The sequence below is a fragment of the Cucurbita pepo genome, chromosome 17 (genome assembly GCF_057944985.1).
Source record: "Cucurbita pepo subsp. pepo isolate OVF chromosome 17, ASM5794498v1, whole genome shotgun sequence".
Classification (NCBI taxonomy): domain Eukaryota; kingdom Viridiplantae; phylum Streptophyta; class Magnoliopsida; order Cucurbitales; family Cucurbitaceae; genus Cucurbita; species Cucurbita pepo.
Genome location: NC_141814.1, coordinates 13405654 through 13424138, shown reverse-complemented (window position 1 = coordinate 13424138; position 18485 = coordinate 13405654). Strand labels below are relative to the sequence as shown.

General features: G+C 35.2%; 3 protein-coding genes across 6 annotated transcripts in view; 2 read left to right on the top strand and 1 right to left on the bottom strand.

Moving 5' to 3' along the window:
• Positions 1-59: 59 nt before the first annotated feature.
• LOC111778065 (COP9 signalosome complex subunit 7) lies at positions 60-5193 on the top strand. Of its 4 annotated transcripts, none has more exons than XM_023657695.2 (9): positions 60-476; positions 799-874; positions 1373-1461; positions 2142-2231; positions 2836-2880; positions 2962-3032; positions 3390-3528; positions 4052-4232; positions 4786-5193. In XM_023657695.2, exons 1-8 carry the CDS (start codon positions 318-320, stop codon positions 4196-4198), a joined length of 816 nt encoding a protein of 271 aa, XP_023513463.2. In that variant the 5' UTR covers positions 60-317; the 3' UTR covers positions 4199-4232; positions 4786-5193. The 4 variants fall into 4 exon arrangements, with proteins under 4 accessions (XP_023513463.2, XP_023513465.2, XP_023513466.2 ...); XM_023657697.2 differs by having other exon boundaries at positions 62-476; positions 4124-4232; XM_023657696.2 differs by having other exon boundaries at positions 63-476; positions 4144-4232.
• A 195-nt stretch (positions 5194-5388) lies between these two features.
• On the bottom strand, positions 5389-12288 carry LOC111778832 (Translation elongation factor EFG/EF2 protein). The gene is made up of 20 exons (XM_087119101.1): positions 11872-12288; positions 11320-11541; positions 10631-10752; positions 10404-10554; positions 10115-10186; positions 9492-9587; positions 9320-9408; positions 8693-8759; positions 8490-8528; positions 8196-8256; positions 7795-7904; positions 7638-7712; positions 7486-7554; positions 7232-7353; positions 6878-7003; positions 6633-6753; positions 6360-6460; positions 6207-6267; positions 5775-5828; positions 5389-5689 (listed from the first exon to the last, which is right to left on the bottom strand). Exons 1-20 carry the CDS (start codon positions 12265-12267, stop codon positions 5585-5587), a joined length of 2259 nt encoding a protein of 752 aa, XP_086975227.1. The 5' UTR covers positions 12268-12288; the 3' UTR covers positions 5389-5584.
• Positions 12288-18485, top strand: part of LOC111778066 (leucine carboxyl methyltransferase 1 homolog) — a 10386-nt gene continuing 4188 nt past the window's right edge. Inside the window, exons 1-10 of the mRNA XM_087119102.1 lie at positions 12288-12623; positions 13123-13211; positions 13313-13449; positions 13736-13783; positions 13894-13975; positions 14505-14607; positions 15118-15238; positions 15380-15427; positions 16961-17044; positions 18105-18169. Coding sequence (XP_086975228.1) covers positions 12541-12623; positions 13123-13211; positions 13313-13449; positions 13736-13783; positions 13894-13975; positions 14505-14607; positions 15118-15238; positions 15380-15427; positions 16961-17044; positions 18105-18169 — 860 coding nt within the window. The 5' untranslated portion in view covers positions 12288-12540. The remainder of the gene's footprint in view (positions 12624-13122; positions 13212-13312; positions 13450-13735; positions 13784-13893; positions 13976-14504; positions 14608-15117; positions 15239-15379; positions 15428-16960; positions 17045-18104; positions 18170-18485) is intronic.

Genomic DNA, 18485 nt, shown 5'->3' with positions numbered 1-18485 from the left:
AATGCAATGGGGGCACGTAGGTAATTTCACTTCGTTACTTTTGACTGCTTACATTACCAGTGATCGCGGTGGAGGGAACGGCTCTTGGGTGTGGTGCTGTGTGATCGACTCTCAGACTCAGTGCGCTCTGAAGAACCCTAAGTCAAGCCTCGACACTTCTAAATTCCGAAGCTTCTTCGCCAGATTTCTTGCTGTTTCCACTCATATTCATGATCTCCATGATTCGATCCCTTTGGCTTGCGCCCTGATTTCAATCTCCCTTCCATTTGTATCTGTTTCATCATTGTTTTTTTTGTAGATTTTTCATTTGCTCTATAATGGATATTGAGAAGAAGCAAAACGAGTTCATCGATCACTTTGTAAAGCGAGCTTCGTCTCTGAAAGGCTCGGCACTTGCGTCCGTTGTTACTGAGGCCACTTCTCACCCTTCACTCTTTGCATTCTCTGAAATTCTTGCTGTTCCCGACGTTGTCGAGGTTCGATAATGCCGATTACTCTTGGTTTTTTCTTTCTACCTTTTGACTGCTTATCTTGTGCGAATTATTTATTGAGTTTCCATTTTTCTCTGTAATTCTTGACTTTTATGCGTTTCTTTTTAAAATAATTTTAATGTTGTTTTTAAATACGATTCTTGTTTTTGTTTGTTACTTTTTTTTATTTTTAATTGAAACAATCCATTGATAATATGCCCTATGGCTGATTAGAGTGGTCATGTGAATCAAAAGTTCTTAATGGAATGTTTTAACTCCTTCAAATTGTAAAATGAAATTATTTTGTTTGATGTTCTACCTTTTGCAGCTAGAAGGAACTGAGCATTCTGTATATCTTGATGTGCTTCGCTTATTTGCATATGGAACATGGAGTGATTACACGAGTAAGAGTTAAAATTTCATAAAGATTTGTGATATAATTTGAATGTTATTGCTAGTTTTATGCATATGATGTTGCTGAAAGACCTTTATTCTAAATACAAGTTGGTGACATTTTACTTATTTATGTCATTTTGTATTGCTAAGAACTTGCACACTCAAATTGACAGTTAAATTTAAACTAGCATACTTAAGAATGAATCACAAGTCTACAAAAAATGATTCTAACTCCCTCTAAGGCCTTTGTGGTGAGAGGAACCACAAAGCTTGGAGACTAGTTATAAGTTTTGTTTCCCAAAAAAGTGCATTATGAACCATAACCTATATAACCTTCTTTTTATCTATTAATTTCTTCAGGTACTAATTTGTTGCAATATTTCAAAAAGTGCATCATGTTTCATAACTTAATAACCTTGCCACCATCGATTAATTTTCTTTAGTTGCGTTGTTATAGCGTGTGCTCTTGATGACTGCACTGAGTGCTGGCTATATTACATTTGCAGGTAATTCTGGCCGCCTTCCAGAATTGGGATCTGATCAAGCCCTCAAACTAAAGCAACTTACTGTCCTTACGTTGGCTGAGACTAACAAGGCATTCTTTCTCCCCACTCTGTCATGTTTTTTTAACCCGCTTGCTGATGCATCTGTTGATTTAAAACAGTTCGCCTTTCTGTTCTGTCTCACCTTTGAGTATCTAACTACTGGTTGGAGTTGATGTTAAAAACTATAGTTCATGTGGCCTATAATTGATTCCCAGATAACGAACCATTTAGCTAGATTTAGTAGTGCACTAATGTGTGGGTACATTGAATTCTTGTAGTTTAAAAGGTTCTGAAGAGAACGTTCATTTGGAATTTTTTTTTTCTTTGAAGTTCTTAGAACTAATTGTTGTGAAAACAATAATTTTAGGGGGTTCATTGCTCTTCCAAGCCTAAGCATGAGCATCAGTGAAGTGTGGTGTACTATATTATGAGCAACAATAAATATTTGATTTATAAAATATAGCATTATGAACTATGAGGTAAAGAAAAGAAAAGGAACGTGGTCTTTGTTTAAGGTTTGTTAATCTCTGTTCTGAGAAACATGCATCCGGATGGTTTCTAAAGAAATTCCTGCTTCCTCTCAGACTTTCTTTGGCAGCCAGCTCTTAGTGTATAAAAAATATTGTTTCATTTCTCATAGGTTTTCTTACAAAAGCTTTTAGTAGATGATGTGTAGATTCCTGACATTCATCATTAAATTATTTATTTATTCTGACTTGGTTTCGCCCAGGTGCTACCCTATGACCAATTAATGCAGGAATTAGATGTTACAAATGTACGAGAACTGGAGGACTTTCTTATTAATGAATGCATGTATGCGGTATGTCCTACAATATGTACTTCTTTCCAGTTTTAGGATAATATTACCGATCTGGACTTAATTGATACTTCTTACCACTATGATATCAGTACCAATCCGAACTTAATTGGTTCTTCTTTCCAGTATTAGGATGTCAGTATCTGGAAAAGAAATCCTTGAACCTAATAACCCATGCATGTGCTCAATCAACTTTCTTCTTATCTTCCACTGCTGGTCTGCTCAACATTCAGAACCCCATTTGATTTGTCTTCTATTTTTGAAAATTATGTTGGTTTACTCGTAATTTTTTGGTAAGTTTTTCATTTCTCTTCAAACGCATTTGAATTCCAAGCCAAATTTAAAAAACAAAATCAAATTTAAAAAAATATATTTTTTAATAAAAAAATTGGCTAGGTTGTTTAAAACTTTTTTAAAAACTAGGTTTTGAAACAAGAAATCAATGGGAGGAATTAGTGTTTATGAGCTAAACTTTTAAAAATAGAAGACAAAAGAAAAAATTGTCAAACTGAGCTAAAATTTTTAATTTTTAATTTATTGATTTGTTTACTCATTTTTTTGGGTGGGAGGATAAGCAATGCCCTTGAATTTTCTTATTTGCTTTCAGGGTATAGTCAGAGGCAAGTTAGATCAGTTGCGAAGGTGCTTTGAGGTCTGTATTTGTTTTTGTATCCCTGCTCTAAGTATATGGGCTTTATAAATGGTGTCAATTGAAGTCCTTATATGAATGCAGGTCCAGTTTGCTGCAGGGAGAGATCTGAAACCTGAGCAACTTGGGAGCATGATACAAACACTATCAAATTGGTAAATTTACTTGCTAATGTTTCATGGGGTCCCGTCCCGTTTTAAGGAAAACTCTTGAGCAAGAAGTTGTTTTGTATATGCAAGGGATGATCAATTGTGACCTTACCAAGTTTTAATCTAAATTGCTGAGATTCTAGTTCTTTTGCAACCTCAAGGTTCAAGTGTTTTACTGTATTTTGTAACTTCCTTGACAATTTTTTTAATAATTTCTATTTTCAATTTTTCATAGTTCTGTGTGTGTGTGCTTAATCAATATACTTTATTGAGTTGAGTTGATTTTATCACCCGTCTCTTGTCGTCTGTATTTGGTTGTGTCACACATCTGTTTTGAATTTGACAGTTTCTGTGTGTATCTAGGTTGACTACGTCTGACAATTTATCGGTCTCAATTCAAGATAAGATAAAATGGGCTGATAATATGAGTGGATTAGACAAGAAACACCGAAAGGAAGTTGAAGAGAGGGTGGAAGATGTAAAGAAGTCACTTTCCTCGAAGGTCAGTTGAAATAAGTTTCGTCTTAATTGCTGTTGGTGGTTGAATGCTTTTTCTTTTTATAGAATCCAATATTTATTGAGAAGATAATAGACAAGGATAGGATGGATGAAGTACTTGCAGAAAAAGAAATGATTATACAGACCTTCACGCATACTCCTTTTCTTATTTCCACTGTCACCTGCTACTATTTTTCTGCAGAAATATTGTTTTGGATTATGAAAGTGCAAATTTTAAATTTCAAATCCCTACTGTCCCGAGTCTTCTTAATTTGATGTTTGTATTAGAGACAAAATGGTTATCAAATAATGTTCTCATTTACTCACTGAATTTTTATTCATTACAAAGATGTGAGGCCTTCTTGATATAAAAGAACGAAATTTATTTTTGTGCTCTCTTTTTTGAATGGAAAAATGATACTGGCACAAAATTGGCATTGTTGTTGTACAAGCAAGTCAAATTTTCAAGATGTGATTAAGTACATCTACACCATATCCTATAACCTCTGATTCATAGTGGCTAAAAGATCGAAATAAAACCAGTGACTCTTTACTCAAATACTGGGATATATTGGTCGATGTGCCTTACATTATGGCAGAAGTTACAAACTGTAAGCAGGCCGACATTGACATCCGAGGGCATGAGGAGGTCTACTCTGAACCTGGTGGAGTAATGGACTATGAGGAAGATCGAAGTCGTCCAAAGAGGTAATATGTCGCCTTGAATATTAGGGTTAGGATTGTATTTATTTCATGTAGTTTAAAATGTTTTTTATATGTCCATGGATATTGAAGGTCTTGCCGTTTTAGATCCTATACTTTGAAGAGATTCGAGTAGGTTCTTTAGGTTTCAATTTGTGTTTAATAGACCCATCACTAATTTCTTTAGTTCATCATTATATCACTGCCTAATTTTGTTTGAGATTAACTTACTACAAAATCCTTAAATAATAGAAGTGTTACTTAACATCAGGAGTCCATTCAATTTTAAATTGGCACTTCAATGGCCTATTGGAAACTACTTAGAACATAAGAGACTAAATAGACAACTTTAGAAAGAGTATTTAGAAAACTTTTCGGAGTACAAGATTAGAAAGGCACTTATGCAGTCTAAGAACGACCAAACTGGTAATCTAACCAAATAGTTATTTAGTATTTACCCATTCAAGCTAAGGTTGCAAATTGTTGGAGATGACAGTACATACGCATGGTACGACTACGACTACGACGGTTCTAAACTTTTCTGAAATTGTACATACAGGAGACGACATCCGATTTCGTAGAGGTGCATTTGGGAGTTGAACAACAATCTCCTACAAGAAGGGTGTCTAAAGAACTGCCTGATTCTTTTTCCTAAGCCATTCCTTAGAACGGTGAACATGTTGCTTTAGGTTCCTCTCTAATAAACAATAGCTTGTCTCCAGATTTAATTTAATAATTCGTCCCGTTGTGTTGTTGGACAGCCGAACAATTAACATAAAGGCTGCACAGAGGCTCTGCCCTTTGCTTTGAAACGTATTGTGCTTGGGTTTCAAAATACCATTGCAGCTTAGGAGGTGATTTTGTCATTCTCACAATACAAACATGTCATTTTTCACTAAGAGGACAGTCTTTTATGACTTTTAGAGAGAATAGGGAATAACATAGAGAACCTGAATTATTTTCTTTATTCTCATTCTTGGTCTTTATTATGTAAAATATTAGTCTGTTTTGTGAGTTTTTACTCTTAAATCTTGGAAAAAGTACTCTGCCTTCAGGGAAACCTTAAAATAAACGAGTCAATCCGATAAAATTAGAGTTCTTAAGTAACAAATTGCCAGATGAATTAAGAACAGAGGATTGCCAGATGAATTAAGAACAGAGGTGAATATAATCTTTCTAGAAATTATATTGCTTAGGAAACTAAATACAAAAGTGTTATAAGCAAAGCTGTACGCCATTACACCAAAGGTCATTATTCTATTTGGTCGTTTCCAAAATCTATTGCCTATCACCAGCCAAACAATAACGGTAATTATAAATTAAGAAAAGGGAAGACACCTTACATGCAGGCAACTACTCTACTCAACTGGCTTGCTGCCTTTGTAGTTGCTCACTAGTTGCATCTGGACATCATTAGAAACTGGTAAATGCTCTTTGTACTCCATGGTGAACTCTCCTTTACCCTGAAAATCATGTTCGAATTTCGTCGGATGTTTAGGAAATGAATACAGTTTGATTCCGTATATCAAAAACATTTACACGACAAACCTGAGTCATCGAACGAAGAGATGTCGAGTACCCAAACATATTATTTAATGGAACCTGCAAGAATGATTTTCAAGTGTATCAATTATGAATATAACAACAACATGAGAAGGAAATAATAAAGCTTTTCGTTTCCTTTAAGATAAGAGTAAAGAGAAATAAAACTAAACAGAGGTTCTTTGAAAATTTTAGAGGAAACTGACCCAAAAAGAACTTGTGTTAAGCACCCCCAATAAGAGCCCATGAATGGTAAAGAACAATGATAAGATTTACTACCTACTTAGATAGCCACAAATATTCACAACACACAAGAGTTTGACATGCAAGAGAAGTTTTGCAAAGAAAAACAGCCAAAAAGTACACAAATCAGGTAACTCCGATCAATGATAAGATTTCCATGAAACAATGCACAAACATAAAAGAAAAGTTACGTACATTTGCAGTAATTACAGAATCATCTCCATCCTGATCATTTCCAACAATAACACCTTTTCGCCTGACATAGCAAAGAGGGACAAATGCTTTCAGAAAAGTAGAAGAAAGAGTAAAGAACCTGGACTTCTCGGGTAGAAACAATAAACCACTCACTTGTTGATATCACCACCAACGGTGCCCTGAAATTCTGTAGGTACTTTTACTTCCACCACCATGACAGGCTCCAATATCACCGGTCTTGCAGCTGTGTAACACTGGCATAGGAAAAAAAAAAATTAATTCAAGATATTTTGAGGTAGACTTTTTTAATCCTATGGTGGTGGGCTGAGAATATCTATAGTATAAATAACAATAATCACTCAAGGATAGCAAGTCCCAAATTAGGGAACTGCCCTCTGAATAAAAATATGGGATAAAGAGATGTACCTGTCTAAATGCATATATTGCAGCTAACTTAAAGGCAAGTTCGCTGGAATCAACAGCATGGGAAGCACCATCAGTCAGTACAACACGAAGGTTCTCGACGGGATGACCAATTAATGAGCCGCTGAGCCAAGTATTTAAAGAATTCAAATGTAAGATGTTGTAAATAAGTGATCCATTCAATCAGATTTGAAAGACAGATACAATAACATATTCCTCCAACAATTTTAGAACAGAAATACACATACGAGTTGGCGGCTTCCCTAAAGCCCTTCTCAATTGCAGGGATAAAATTTGATGGTATAGCTTGTCCGACAATTATATTCTCAAACTCAAATTTAGTTGGTGACCCTTGAGGAAGTGGTTCAATATATCTGCAAATATAGATTACAAACAAAAGTGGTGTTAAATTCCAGTGTCCCTGCACTCAAATAACATATAATATATAAGAATAGTTTTGGTGTGCTTCCAAAAAATTGTTTTCCGAACTTATATAGGACTAGTATCTTTTCTTTTTCAATATAAATACCGGGAGAATTGCAACTCTTGTAATACAGTATACTTCAATTAATACTCGAAACACACGAAGCGTAGGAACTTACCCACATACTCGTCCATACTGGCCTTGGCCTCCTGTCTGTTTTTTATGTAAATAATCAAATTCAGCACGCTGAGTGACAGTCTCTCTGAAGTTCACACGAGGTTTGCCAACAGTTGCGTCAACCTATGGAACACGTCCACCCGAAAAACATATTATATTTAGATTTTTAATTCCAAATATAAACAAGGAATCCTTTTATTTCAGATAACATAAAACCAAGACATCTTAAAGAATAAATAAGAGAATGTAGGAAACCTTGTACTCTCTCCTAATGCGCTCAACATAAATATCCAAATGCAACTCTCCCATTCCTGAAATTATTGTCTGCTCAAAGAAATAGTTTAAGAATGCATTATGATATGTATGAAGAGTACATAAAATTCTAGAGATAAGAAAGTATATGGTACCTGCCCGCTCTCTGGGTCTAACCCAACACGAAAAGTAGGGTCCTCTTTTTGGAATCGATTCAAAGCCTTTGAGAACTATCCAAAGTGTCCAAAATAAAGGTTCAATTAAAGAGTAATACTAGCATGATCCCAATCATTCTCACGGGAATCAACTGACCTGTCCTCCAGAATCTTTTGAAACCGGTTGAACTGCCAATGACATCACTGGCTCAGGGACGTTCATAGAGGTCATGGTGTATTTAACGGACCCATCCGTAAATGTATCTCCTGACAACCCAACAGTGTAGAATCTCATGAAAGGTTTGAATAGGAAACAACTTAACATCGCCTGTCCCCTCATCCTCACATAACTAAATTCAATGCCCCTCAAAATTTTCTAAATGATGTCCTGTGTAAAATATCAATCGATTCCAGGATCATTGCTTCTCTCATGATCAAAATATTGAAGTCTTTCAAAGATAAGTACATCCACAATACAGGTTATTCTGCTCATCATATAAACTAGATTGCTCAGGTACAGTACCAGCTGGTGGAACTATGCATGGATAAGAGACGCACCTGATGCACAGTCTACACCAAAAACTGCAACTATTTGCCCAGCATGTGCCGATTGAATATCCTGCAAACAAAGAAATATCTTTGAAGGAGAGAGAAGCTTTAAATACAACAATGAAGCACATCTTATTATTATTTATTATGAAAAGACTTCATACACTAATGAAAAAGACCCTCGTCTTCTTACCACCAGAATCAACCCTAGAGGTCAACTACTAAAAGTGAAGGCTTTAATAAAAAATGTCAAATGTCTAAGTTCATTTATACATTACTAGACTGAAAGTAAAAGAAGCCAACCTCCATCTCATCAGAATGCAAACGTACCAAGCGAGGAACCTGCAGAACATCCAAAATTTCATTAGACAGAAATAGATACCAGGTTTCCATTTTAGGAAGAAAAAGGAAATGACCACATTCTCTTATCTTAGCTAAAATATTTAAAAGATCGCTAAATGTAACCCTGACGCCTTCATAGATTCTTTATTGCCCATAAAACAAACCTTAATCTTCTTGCCTGTGTTTACATTGACAATAAACTCTCCCTTCTTGATGACGCCTTCATAGATTCTTAATTGGAGGGGGAAAAAAATATTAGCATCAGTAATCAAGCGTACAATGTAGAATGCAATTATGTGTTAGTATTTATATACATTCATATACACTAACTAAAACAAGAAAATAACTTCACGCAAACTTTGCTAATTGAAACTTGAGATTGTTTATCTATATACCACTTAAATTCAAACAAAAATTAATTTAATTGCAAACCTGATAAACCTTGAGGAACAACATGGGCAGGAAAATTTTTAAAAACAACTATAGAACCAAGTTAGCGATAATACAAAAGAAAGAAAAGAAAGGAATGTTACATCCTATTATATATCCAAGTTCCATTTCATCAAAATATATCGAAGTCCCAAACAGAGGCACACAAAAATAAAATAATCTTTCCACTTAAGCTAGAAGCATAATGTACTCAACAATAAGTTATCCCAACTCCCCTTTTCTTTTCGTTTCAATAATGCTTCCATCAGTCCATGGTTCTAAACTAAAATTGAATCTGAGCATCATGGACTTCTGATATTTTCCCTCATGCTCTTTTAAGTTGAACATGGCACATAGAATACCTTAAATATGTCAGCTGACCAAAACGACCTTCCTCCAACTTAAATGCTAATGCCACAAGCCGTCCATCTGGAGTACCATTCAACATAATCTAAAATACAGCAGAATGTTAATATTTCAATCCTCAAACCAGCGAAGGAAAATATCTAGATGATAGTTTTTTAGACCCGATACCTTCTCTTCATTCTTCATTTGGTCCAATGCATAATTACTAACTTCAGTTGGACAAGGCAAGTAACTAAGTACTCCGTTTAGAAGTGGTTGTACTCCCTAAATCCACACATAAGGAACATGAAAAAACAATTAGCACACATCTGTAGGACACATTGTTTATTGGCAGTGGGGCATACAAATGGACATTGACCGAGCAAAGATTTGAGTCAGTCCCTTTTCATTTATTGAATGAAATGTTTTGTTTCTTGTTAGAAGCAAAAAAAAAAAAAAAAAAATTAGTGATTGAACTAAGCATTTTGTATGCATTTGTTATTGGTTAATAAAATTACAAAGTACAACTCTTATTTGAATTATCACATTTCTGGAATTCCTATGAGTTCAACTAGATTTTACTACGTTAGAAAAAAATATCAGCTACAAAAATAAGTAGCTTGGAGGACAGTGTTGGCAGGATGGTCATCTGTATTAGTTGCAACTAGTACTTAATTGTAGTTAGGTTGTAAGTCAGTAAGGAAAATCGATCTACTTATTTTATTGTTTTAAAAAAAAATAAACAAAAAAGGCAACCCTTAATTAAGAGTAAGACAGATATCGTCCAAAGTACATTGAAGAAGCATGAGTACCTTGTTTTTAAATGCACTACCCATGAATACAGGTATGAACTTTCGCGCAACAGTAGCCCTACGAATTGCAGCCTATTTATAAAAGAGAGAGATATTGATTAAAGAAAGCCACAAGTATCAATTGAAAGTACAATAAAACGGCCTCATTAATTTCATTATACAATAAATTAAAGGAAGATCAAAACGAAGTAACAGATCTACATTTACTTGAACTTCAATTAAGAATATTTGGGAAACCATATTGTTTATATCCCAATAAATTATTCCTACTATATTGCTTGAATAGCACCTCAAGATCTGCAGGTGATATAGGTTCATCACTAAGAAATGCTTCAGCAAGTTTATCATCTACTTCTGAAACCATTTCTATTAGTTCACGCCTCTTTTCAGTGACTAAAGCCTCCATGTCTGCAGGAACTTCTTCAGTGGTAACTTTCTCGCTGCATTGCAATGATCAAACCATGAAAAGAAGAAGATTGGAAATCAATATTAAATGTTGCGGGTTTGGAAATGTACCCATTGGAACCATGAAAATAGTAAGCTTTAAGTTGTACAAGGTCAATAAGACCCTTAAATTCCTCTTCTAAGCCAATTGGGACTTGCACAGCAGCGCTATGATGCCGGAGTTTAGACCTTGCCTTGAAGACAAACCAATCTAATTCAGTTCAAAGATTAGTACTCGTCTCATTATCATCGACAACTATATCATTGACTAGCTGCAATTCATCAACCCCAAAGGAGCCACCAAATCAGCAGCAAATTTTTTATGACAAGTAGCAAATAGAGAGACCATGCAAATCAACCGAAAGAAACATATAAGAATTAATTTACCTTCACTATGATCAGCAAGGAAAAGAATATCGAACATTTCTTAATTAAAACGATATGACCTCCTTGGGATCAAATTCGATAAAATATTTTTTATAAGACTTCAGATGATGAAAAATGAAAAATCATATAGTGTTCTTAGGTTTCTTGGACTCAGGATTGTTTCTTTCTAACAACACTAACCAGTGCCTTCTAAGGTTTACCAAAGCTTCATACGACATTTTTTTCCAATTTAATTACATATGGAGATTATTTATAAGTTTTTGTTCCTTTTCAAAATAATTAGTGGAAAACTAAGGAAAAATTATGGAAATTATGATTTGAAAAAAAAAAAAATTAGAAAACACAAAAGTATGAGTACTCTTTTTGACAGCCACCTGATTCAAAACCTTCCACGGATCAGCACCCATCCTGTCAAGTTTATTAATAAATGCAAGCCTAGGAACTTCGTATCTTCTCATCTGCCGATCAACAGTAATAGACTGACTCTGCACACCTCCAACACTACAAAAGACGAGAATGGCACCATCAAGAACACGCAAAGCTCTTTCTACTTCGATCGTGAAATCAACGTGACCAGGGGTATCGATAATATTAATCTGCAATAAACATGAAAAAGAAACTCTTCATGCGGACTACAAGTTCCTTAACGAAGAACACACCAAAAAGTACAATAGTCACATATAATTGTGTTCATTTAAATTAATTTTGACTCGAAATTATAAAATTGGACAAATTATTCATACGAACTGAAAATCTTCTGTCGAACTTGTCTAGTGAAATTGTTCAAGATGCATATAAGTGGTTTGAATATCATGGTTATCAAATAAAAGATGAAGTAACAATAGAAACTAAACGCATCCTAATCAAGCTAGACAGCTCCTAAATTCAGTAAAATGACGATTTTTTTCAGAAATCCTTAATTCTACCTGGTAACCATTCCAAGTACAGTAAGTGGCAGCGGACTGAATTGTGATCCCCTTCTCTCTCTCTAAATCCATCGAATCCATCTTAGCACCAACTCCATCTTTTCCTCTAACCTCGTGGATTTCATGAATTCTACCCGTATAATACAGAATTCTCTCGGTCAGCGTCGTCTTGCCGGAATCAATATGCGCAGAAATCCCGATGTTGCGGAGCTTCTCCATGGATCCCTTCCACCATGACTCCTTGTCCTCCTTCACACGGGCCGCATTCGAAGAATACCGGAGGTGGAAGTTTCCAAGGAGGAGAGCGGTGGCTGGTGAGGGAGATGAACGAGAGATGGGAGAGGAATAGAAAGTATAGAGCAGGCGCGGTGCGGAGGTTCTCCGGAAGCCGGCCATGACGACGAGCTGTGGGTTTAGCGGGCTAAACCCTAAACCCTTCGTCTGTATTCACTATATTCCGTGTGTTACGGAGCTTCAGAGATGGAGAAATATGCGGATTTATTTATATAATTATTATTGTAAATCTATTTTATAATTATTCTGTCTTTTTTATTTATGTTTTAATAATATTAATATATTTTTAATTTATTACCAGAGCTGCTTAAATTATTCCCCGCCCCCAATCTTTGTCTCTGTAGCGTTTTACCGCCGAAGCTCTCAGCCAAGTCGATGATGGCGAAGGCCGAGCCCGATTCACAGAGCAACAGAGCAGCAGTGCAAGCCACCAACGACGACGCCTCTGCCAGTAAACTGTGAGCAATTCACGGATTATTCTTTCACTTGATCTTTGCGCGTTTGTGATCCTCTATCATTCGTCTTCTCCAATTTGCAAATTTGGTGCTTCAAAGTTTGCTTTAGATTTTACCATTTTTCCTGCCTTCTTAACTCCGTCGATGTTGTCTTTTGTTTTTCATGATTCGATATTGATTGCATGATGGCACTCTTCATTCTTAAGGAACTCTTCTGTTGGTTTTGCTGTTCTGTTACTCGCTATGATTTTGTTACCTTTGATGCGATAAATCCTCACTCTTCTATATGGATGCAATCATGCAAGGATTAATTTTAGATCTACGCTTGCAAAGAGCTCTGTTCTTGCAATGGAAATAACTTTCTTGAGCTTGGATGATATTGATCCATCGTCTATTTATGAACCTCGAATCTGGGACATCCTTTAGCATAGTTTACAAATAAACTGGATTTTTAATGTTTATGCATTGGGATGTGATAAGATTCCTCTGTTTTGGTGAACAGATCATGTGTTAGAAAGGGATACATGAAAGACGACTACATACACTTTTTTGTGAGAAGGCCTATCAAGAGATCTCCAATTATTAACCGAGGTGCCATCTTGTTGTTTCTCTTAAATTTGTCATTTTTAGATTTTTTTTTTTTTTTTTTTAATCCACTTTATAGTAATGTTCTTTACGTTGTTGCTAACAAGGTTATTTTGCCCGTTGGGCTGCACTGAGGAACCTCCTCTTTCAATTCCTCAATGTTGGAACTAATACAGAGGAACATACAAAGAAGCAGATATTGTCGCTTGGAGCTGGCTTTGACACAACTTACTTCCAATTGCAGGCAAGTTTCGTAATCAGGTCACGGGCCATATATATATATATATTGAATCTTCTATTTTGTCCATATATATATATATATATATATATATATATGTGTGTGTGTGTATATATTATATCTTTCCTACCACATTTTCTACTAATTCTTAGGTTTGGAATTGAAGATTGTTCCTTTACTATGTTTATTGCAATCATGTTTAGTGGTCTCTTAATGATTTTCTTTGCTTACTTTCTTTTCTTCAATTAACCCCTCCCCTTTGAGTTGATGCATTTATATTTTGCTTTTACAGAATGAGGGTAATGCACCGCTTTTATATGTGGAGTTGGATTTTAAGGAGGTGCCATTCTGAAGCCTTATTCCCCCTGCATTTTAAACAGTTTTTAAGAAGGTACACTGTCTCACTAGAATTTAGGGTTATGCAGTTTAAAATTTATTTATTTTTGACAGGTGACTAGTAAGAAAGCTGCAATAATTGAAGCCTGTAGTCAGTTGAGAGAAAAACTCAGTGGAACAGTATCTATATCCCAAGGTAAATGGTCTTTGCTATCACTTTTGATATGTTTCATTTTTATATTAGAGGGTGGCACAAATCTCAACCTTCCTATCTATCCGTTATTGTTCCTTTCCCCATGTCATTTGACATTTATGGTTGGTTTCAAGATTTTTCCTGGACCACAGTTTTAACATATAACACTATTTCTGATTTCATATGATACAGTGCTTTCCTGTTGCACCTACTTATAAAGGGATTGTTTTGTTAAATGGCCTCTACTTATAAAGGGATTGATTTGGATGCGGGAATGAAAGTATGTACATTGATCAAATGAGCTATGAACTTGAGTGGAATTCTTGAAGATTATATGATCTAATGTTTCTTGGAATTTTTGTTTCCTTGTTGTCTTTGTAATTGTGACAAATGGTTGTCAAGTTGGCAATATTAGATTTTTGTTTGATGGAAAACAGTGGCAAACACATCCTACATGGCATTTTGCCCATTTTCCCGCCTCTCAAAATATATTCACATATTTTCAATTGACATACCGATTATTACTTTGCAGAAAAAGGAGAAGTCTTCAGTGATCATTACAAGCTACTCCCTGTTGACCTGCGTGATATTGATACATTAAATGAAGTATTGGCTATTGCTGGTATGGATCCCAGGTATGGAAGTGCAAAAGATTCTCTTTCTCGGTCAGTTTTTTGAGTGCTTTGAACATCCTTAAATATTTGGTGAAGCTTTCCAGGTTATTTGAAATCATTTTTATTCATATCGTGAAATCATTTTTATTCATATCGTAAAGTATTATTATTTGATAGGAGCTATTATAAAGTATTACAATCAAAGAATCTAGGGTCGTCCGCTATTTTTGGGTCATTTAAGGTCATATTTAAATCTTCATTTATGTCCCTGCACTGTCATATTTCATTTGTGAAAATTGTTCTTTTAATGTATTTTGTGATACTGATCTTTGAACTCTTTGGCTGACGATTTTTTAAGTTATGGTGTCTCTGAGACGTGGGTCCTTGTGGGGGGTGGGGGTGGGTATTTGTATGAATATGTGAGCATTTTTGCTGAAATATAAGAGTGGATGTGAACATCTGATAAATCCAACATTTTCCCTACTTTCACATGGAAATTATCAATAACTTTTATCCTGATATTGTTATCAGTTTGCCAACATTTATAATTGCAGAATGCGTTTTGATATACTTGGATCCAGATTCGAGTCGTGCTATAGTTGGTTGGGCATCAAAAGCATTTTCAACTGCAATTTTTTTCTTATATGAGCAGGTTTTGCTTATCTGAACTCATACAAGTATTGTATGCTTACATTTATTGTGGAACTTCTTTCTTTTTAAATTCATTTGTATTCATGATATCACCACTGGTACATAACTTTGTTTCCAATGATGGTTTGCAAACTTTTAACAGCATCATCCGGATGATGCCTTCGGCCAACAAATGATCAGAAATTTAGAGGTACAACTTTCTTTGATATTTTATGAATTATGAATAATTTTCATAGTCTATTTTTCCATTTCAATGATGGTTTGGAGCGGAAGAGAAGGATTTTTGTCTTATCCGTATGTATTTTTTGGTAGTTTGTACAACTTAATGCATCCTGGTGATTCCATAGCTTTAGCAAATCCTTTTGTAAATGCCTCTTTCGATGATCCTTCTTGATTGGAAGTATTTTTGTAAAGAGATTTTTTCTTTTTATTTTATTATTATTGTTTTTTTTTTTTTGGGGGGGGGGGGGGGGGGGGGGGGGGGGGGGGGGGGTTGGGTTCTTTGGTTCATTTTTACCTTCATGAATCTTTTCTTTAGGTTTCTTAAGAAAAAAAAAATTGTTCTTAAAGGGGTAGAGCAAGATGGCTTTTTGAAATGAAAAGCTTTGTGGCCCTTCTGTCTTTGTTAGGACTTTTTTTGCTGGAGCGATTTGTTATTGGGCTTTAGGGGTTTTCTTGTAGATCTTTTTCCTAAATTTTGTGATCCCTCTCCCCTTTTTTCTTTGTTTGGTCGAATGAGCTTGGTAGGATTTGCATGTAAGGGTTAACATTTTGGATCATGCCTTGAGGCATTGATTCTTTTTTATGGGGCTGCAGTGGTCATTTTTGGTCAGGGAGGGCTGAAAACTTTGATCTCTCATCCTTTGGAGTTATCAATTTGTTTGCTTGGTTTGGGATTGTGTTTTTTGAGTGCTTAGTTGTTTGTCTGGCTCAAAATACATAGTGTAGTCATATGGTGGAGGAATTCCTTCTGCATATGCCATTTTGTTATATTGGTTGGATCTCGTGATTTATTGGCTTTTCGTTGCTTTGTGGGGCCTTTGGACTGACAGAAGTAATAGGATTTGTAGAAGGATTGAGGAATCCAGGGATGAGGTTGGTTCTGGGCTAGGTTTAACGCTTCTCTTTGGGCATAGGTCTCCAAGAATTTCTACTATTATCCATTTGGTCTTATTATCTTCAATTGGCGCCCTTTTGTATTGTTAGTTTATTTCTAATTGGCTCCTTTTTTTAGCTCAAAAAATTAGATTTGGAGAAACACAGTGTTGATTGAGACTTTTTGTTAGCAATCTTCGAACATAAAGGTTTTAACAAATGGTGAATGGTACCGATGAAAGGAAAAATTTGGAGTCTCTAGCCTTGGATAACAAAGAAGTCGAGGTGTCTAAACCTTTGGGTCCATTAGCTAAGATGTTGCAAGTATTTCAGTTATCCTAGCTAGTAAACAACGTCTAGTATAAAAAGAAGTCAAGGGTTCAAAATCCTTTAGGGTTTGTGTGAATACTCAAGAGGGGAGGTTTCAATACTTGGGAGTTACATTGTGCTGCATTATCTTTTATGTTTCAATACTATTTAGTTGTTTGGGTTGGGGTTCTATAGGTATTTTCACTCAATGTTGGCATATAATCTGTAGTCATCTTCTTTCGTTTGTGGTTTCAAGATTGTGCGACCTATTCATTTAGATGAAATAATTTGAATATATCTGTGAACATTATTGATTCAGAGTCGAGGCTGTGCTTTGTTGGGTATCAATGCTACACCAACGTTACTTGCAAAGAAAAAGCTTTTTCTTGACCAAGGATGGCAGGTAATTTTTCAGAAAGAAATTTTCTTTTTTGCAATAGAATGAGGCTGAAATTCTGCATGTCTCCTTCTCCTTGGCTTAGTTCATTTTATTGTTCAATTAGCTTTAGGATAGAAACCAAACAACTAAAATAATGTTGAAAGATAAAAAGACAGAACTACAACTCCAAGGTACTTGAAACCTCCCCTGAAGAGTATTCACACTCAAGGCCTTAACCAACCAAACTATTCCTTGGCTTAATCTCCTCCCTCTCTCTCTATTTCTAACTAATATAAATTTACCCTTAATAGCCTAATAATGTTTCTTATCCTAATGATACTCCTAGCACCACTTTGATAGGAACAAACAACTGAAATAATATTGAAAGATAAAAGATAGTTGAACAATAATTATCCTTTGTGTATTCCTAACACTTCGATCATAGCACATCATACTCTGGTAGTAGTGAATTTGCAAAGCTTTTACCGCAGAAACTTAATGTCTTAAACCATTTTGGCTGAAGTATAAATAACTTCACAATGGTTACACTTGATAAAAGCCTTGAAAAAATGCTCTCCTATTTTTAATTAATTTTCTGGAAGCACCTTCTTAGGATCTATTTATTTTACGGGGAATGGATAACAGGGTTATTGATATCATATAAATTAACTGAACTGTCCTATAGATAATGACCAATTGGTATGAAAGTGTGGCATGAAGAGCTCATCCTTGCATTAAATTTTCCCCACTGCTTTTTCCTTTGACTAAAAGTTAATAGAACCATATTATCTGATATATATATATATATACAGAGCTACAAGGGTCTACAAATGTTCTTGAAGCTGTAACTTTTTTTGCTTGCTCTGTGGTTTTTAGTTTTTCGTATTGTTTTATGTGAAGATTGTGATGTGTGGGTATCTGTGATGTTCTCTTTAGTGATAATACATTGTACATTCCTGTTTATTTATTGTACGTTTGTATATATGTTTCCTTGACTTTTTTTTTTTTTTTTTTTTTTTATCTGTTTTTGGTCTAATTATTTATTAAAGACACTATTTTGAATATTGTCTTTTTTGGCTGATAGACAGCTGGAGCATGGGACATGCTGAAAGTGTATAATAACTTAATCGAAGCTCAGGAAAGACGAAGGTTTGGGTTACTCTGTTTTTTGCTTTGTTTGTCTATTGTTGTCAATCTGATGGCATGGCTTGTTTTGGTTGTTCATTTATATGATTTTGATGCATTGCTAAATTAGCTCGTGGAAGAAAAGTTGGGATCGATTGTTTGAAATATATGAATGATATGCACAAGGCAGCTAGAAATGGCTGATGTAATAAGCGTACAATGGGATTCAAATAGGGGAGAGATTGGTAGGTGGGGTTATGCTTTTGAGACTGTCAGTAAGAGGGACTGGGGATAGACGGGAAGCTCATGAATTCTTTCCTTGGGTGTAACCTTTATTGAA

Coding starts and splice junctions, on each gene's coding strand:
- LOC111778065 (XM_023657695.2), top strand. CDS start 318: ATGGATATTGAGAAGAAGCAAAACGAGTTCATCGATCACTTTGTAAAG. Junction 2,232..2,835: donor TTAATGAATGCATGTATGCG/GTATGTCCTACA, acceptor ATTTGCTTTCAG/GGTATAGTCAGAGGCAAGTT. Junction 2,881..2,961: donor AGTTGCGAAGGTGCTTTGAG/GTCTGTATTTGT, acceptor ATATGAATGCAG/GTCCAGTTTGCTGCAGGGAG.
- LOC111778832 (XM_087119101.1), bottom strand. CDS start 12,267: ATGGCCGGCTTCCGGAGAACCTCCGCACCGCGCCTGCTCTATACTTTC. Junction 9,588..10,114: donor GTAGTGCATTTAAAAACAAG/GTACTCATGCTT, acceptor GTGTGGATTTAG/GGAGTACAACCACTTCTAAA. Junction 7,905..8,195: donor TGGTGTAGACTGTGCATCAG/GTGCGTCTCTTA, acceptor TTGGGTTGTCAG/GAGATACATTTACGGATGGG.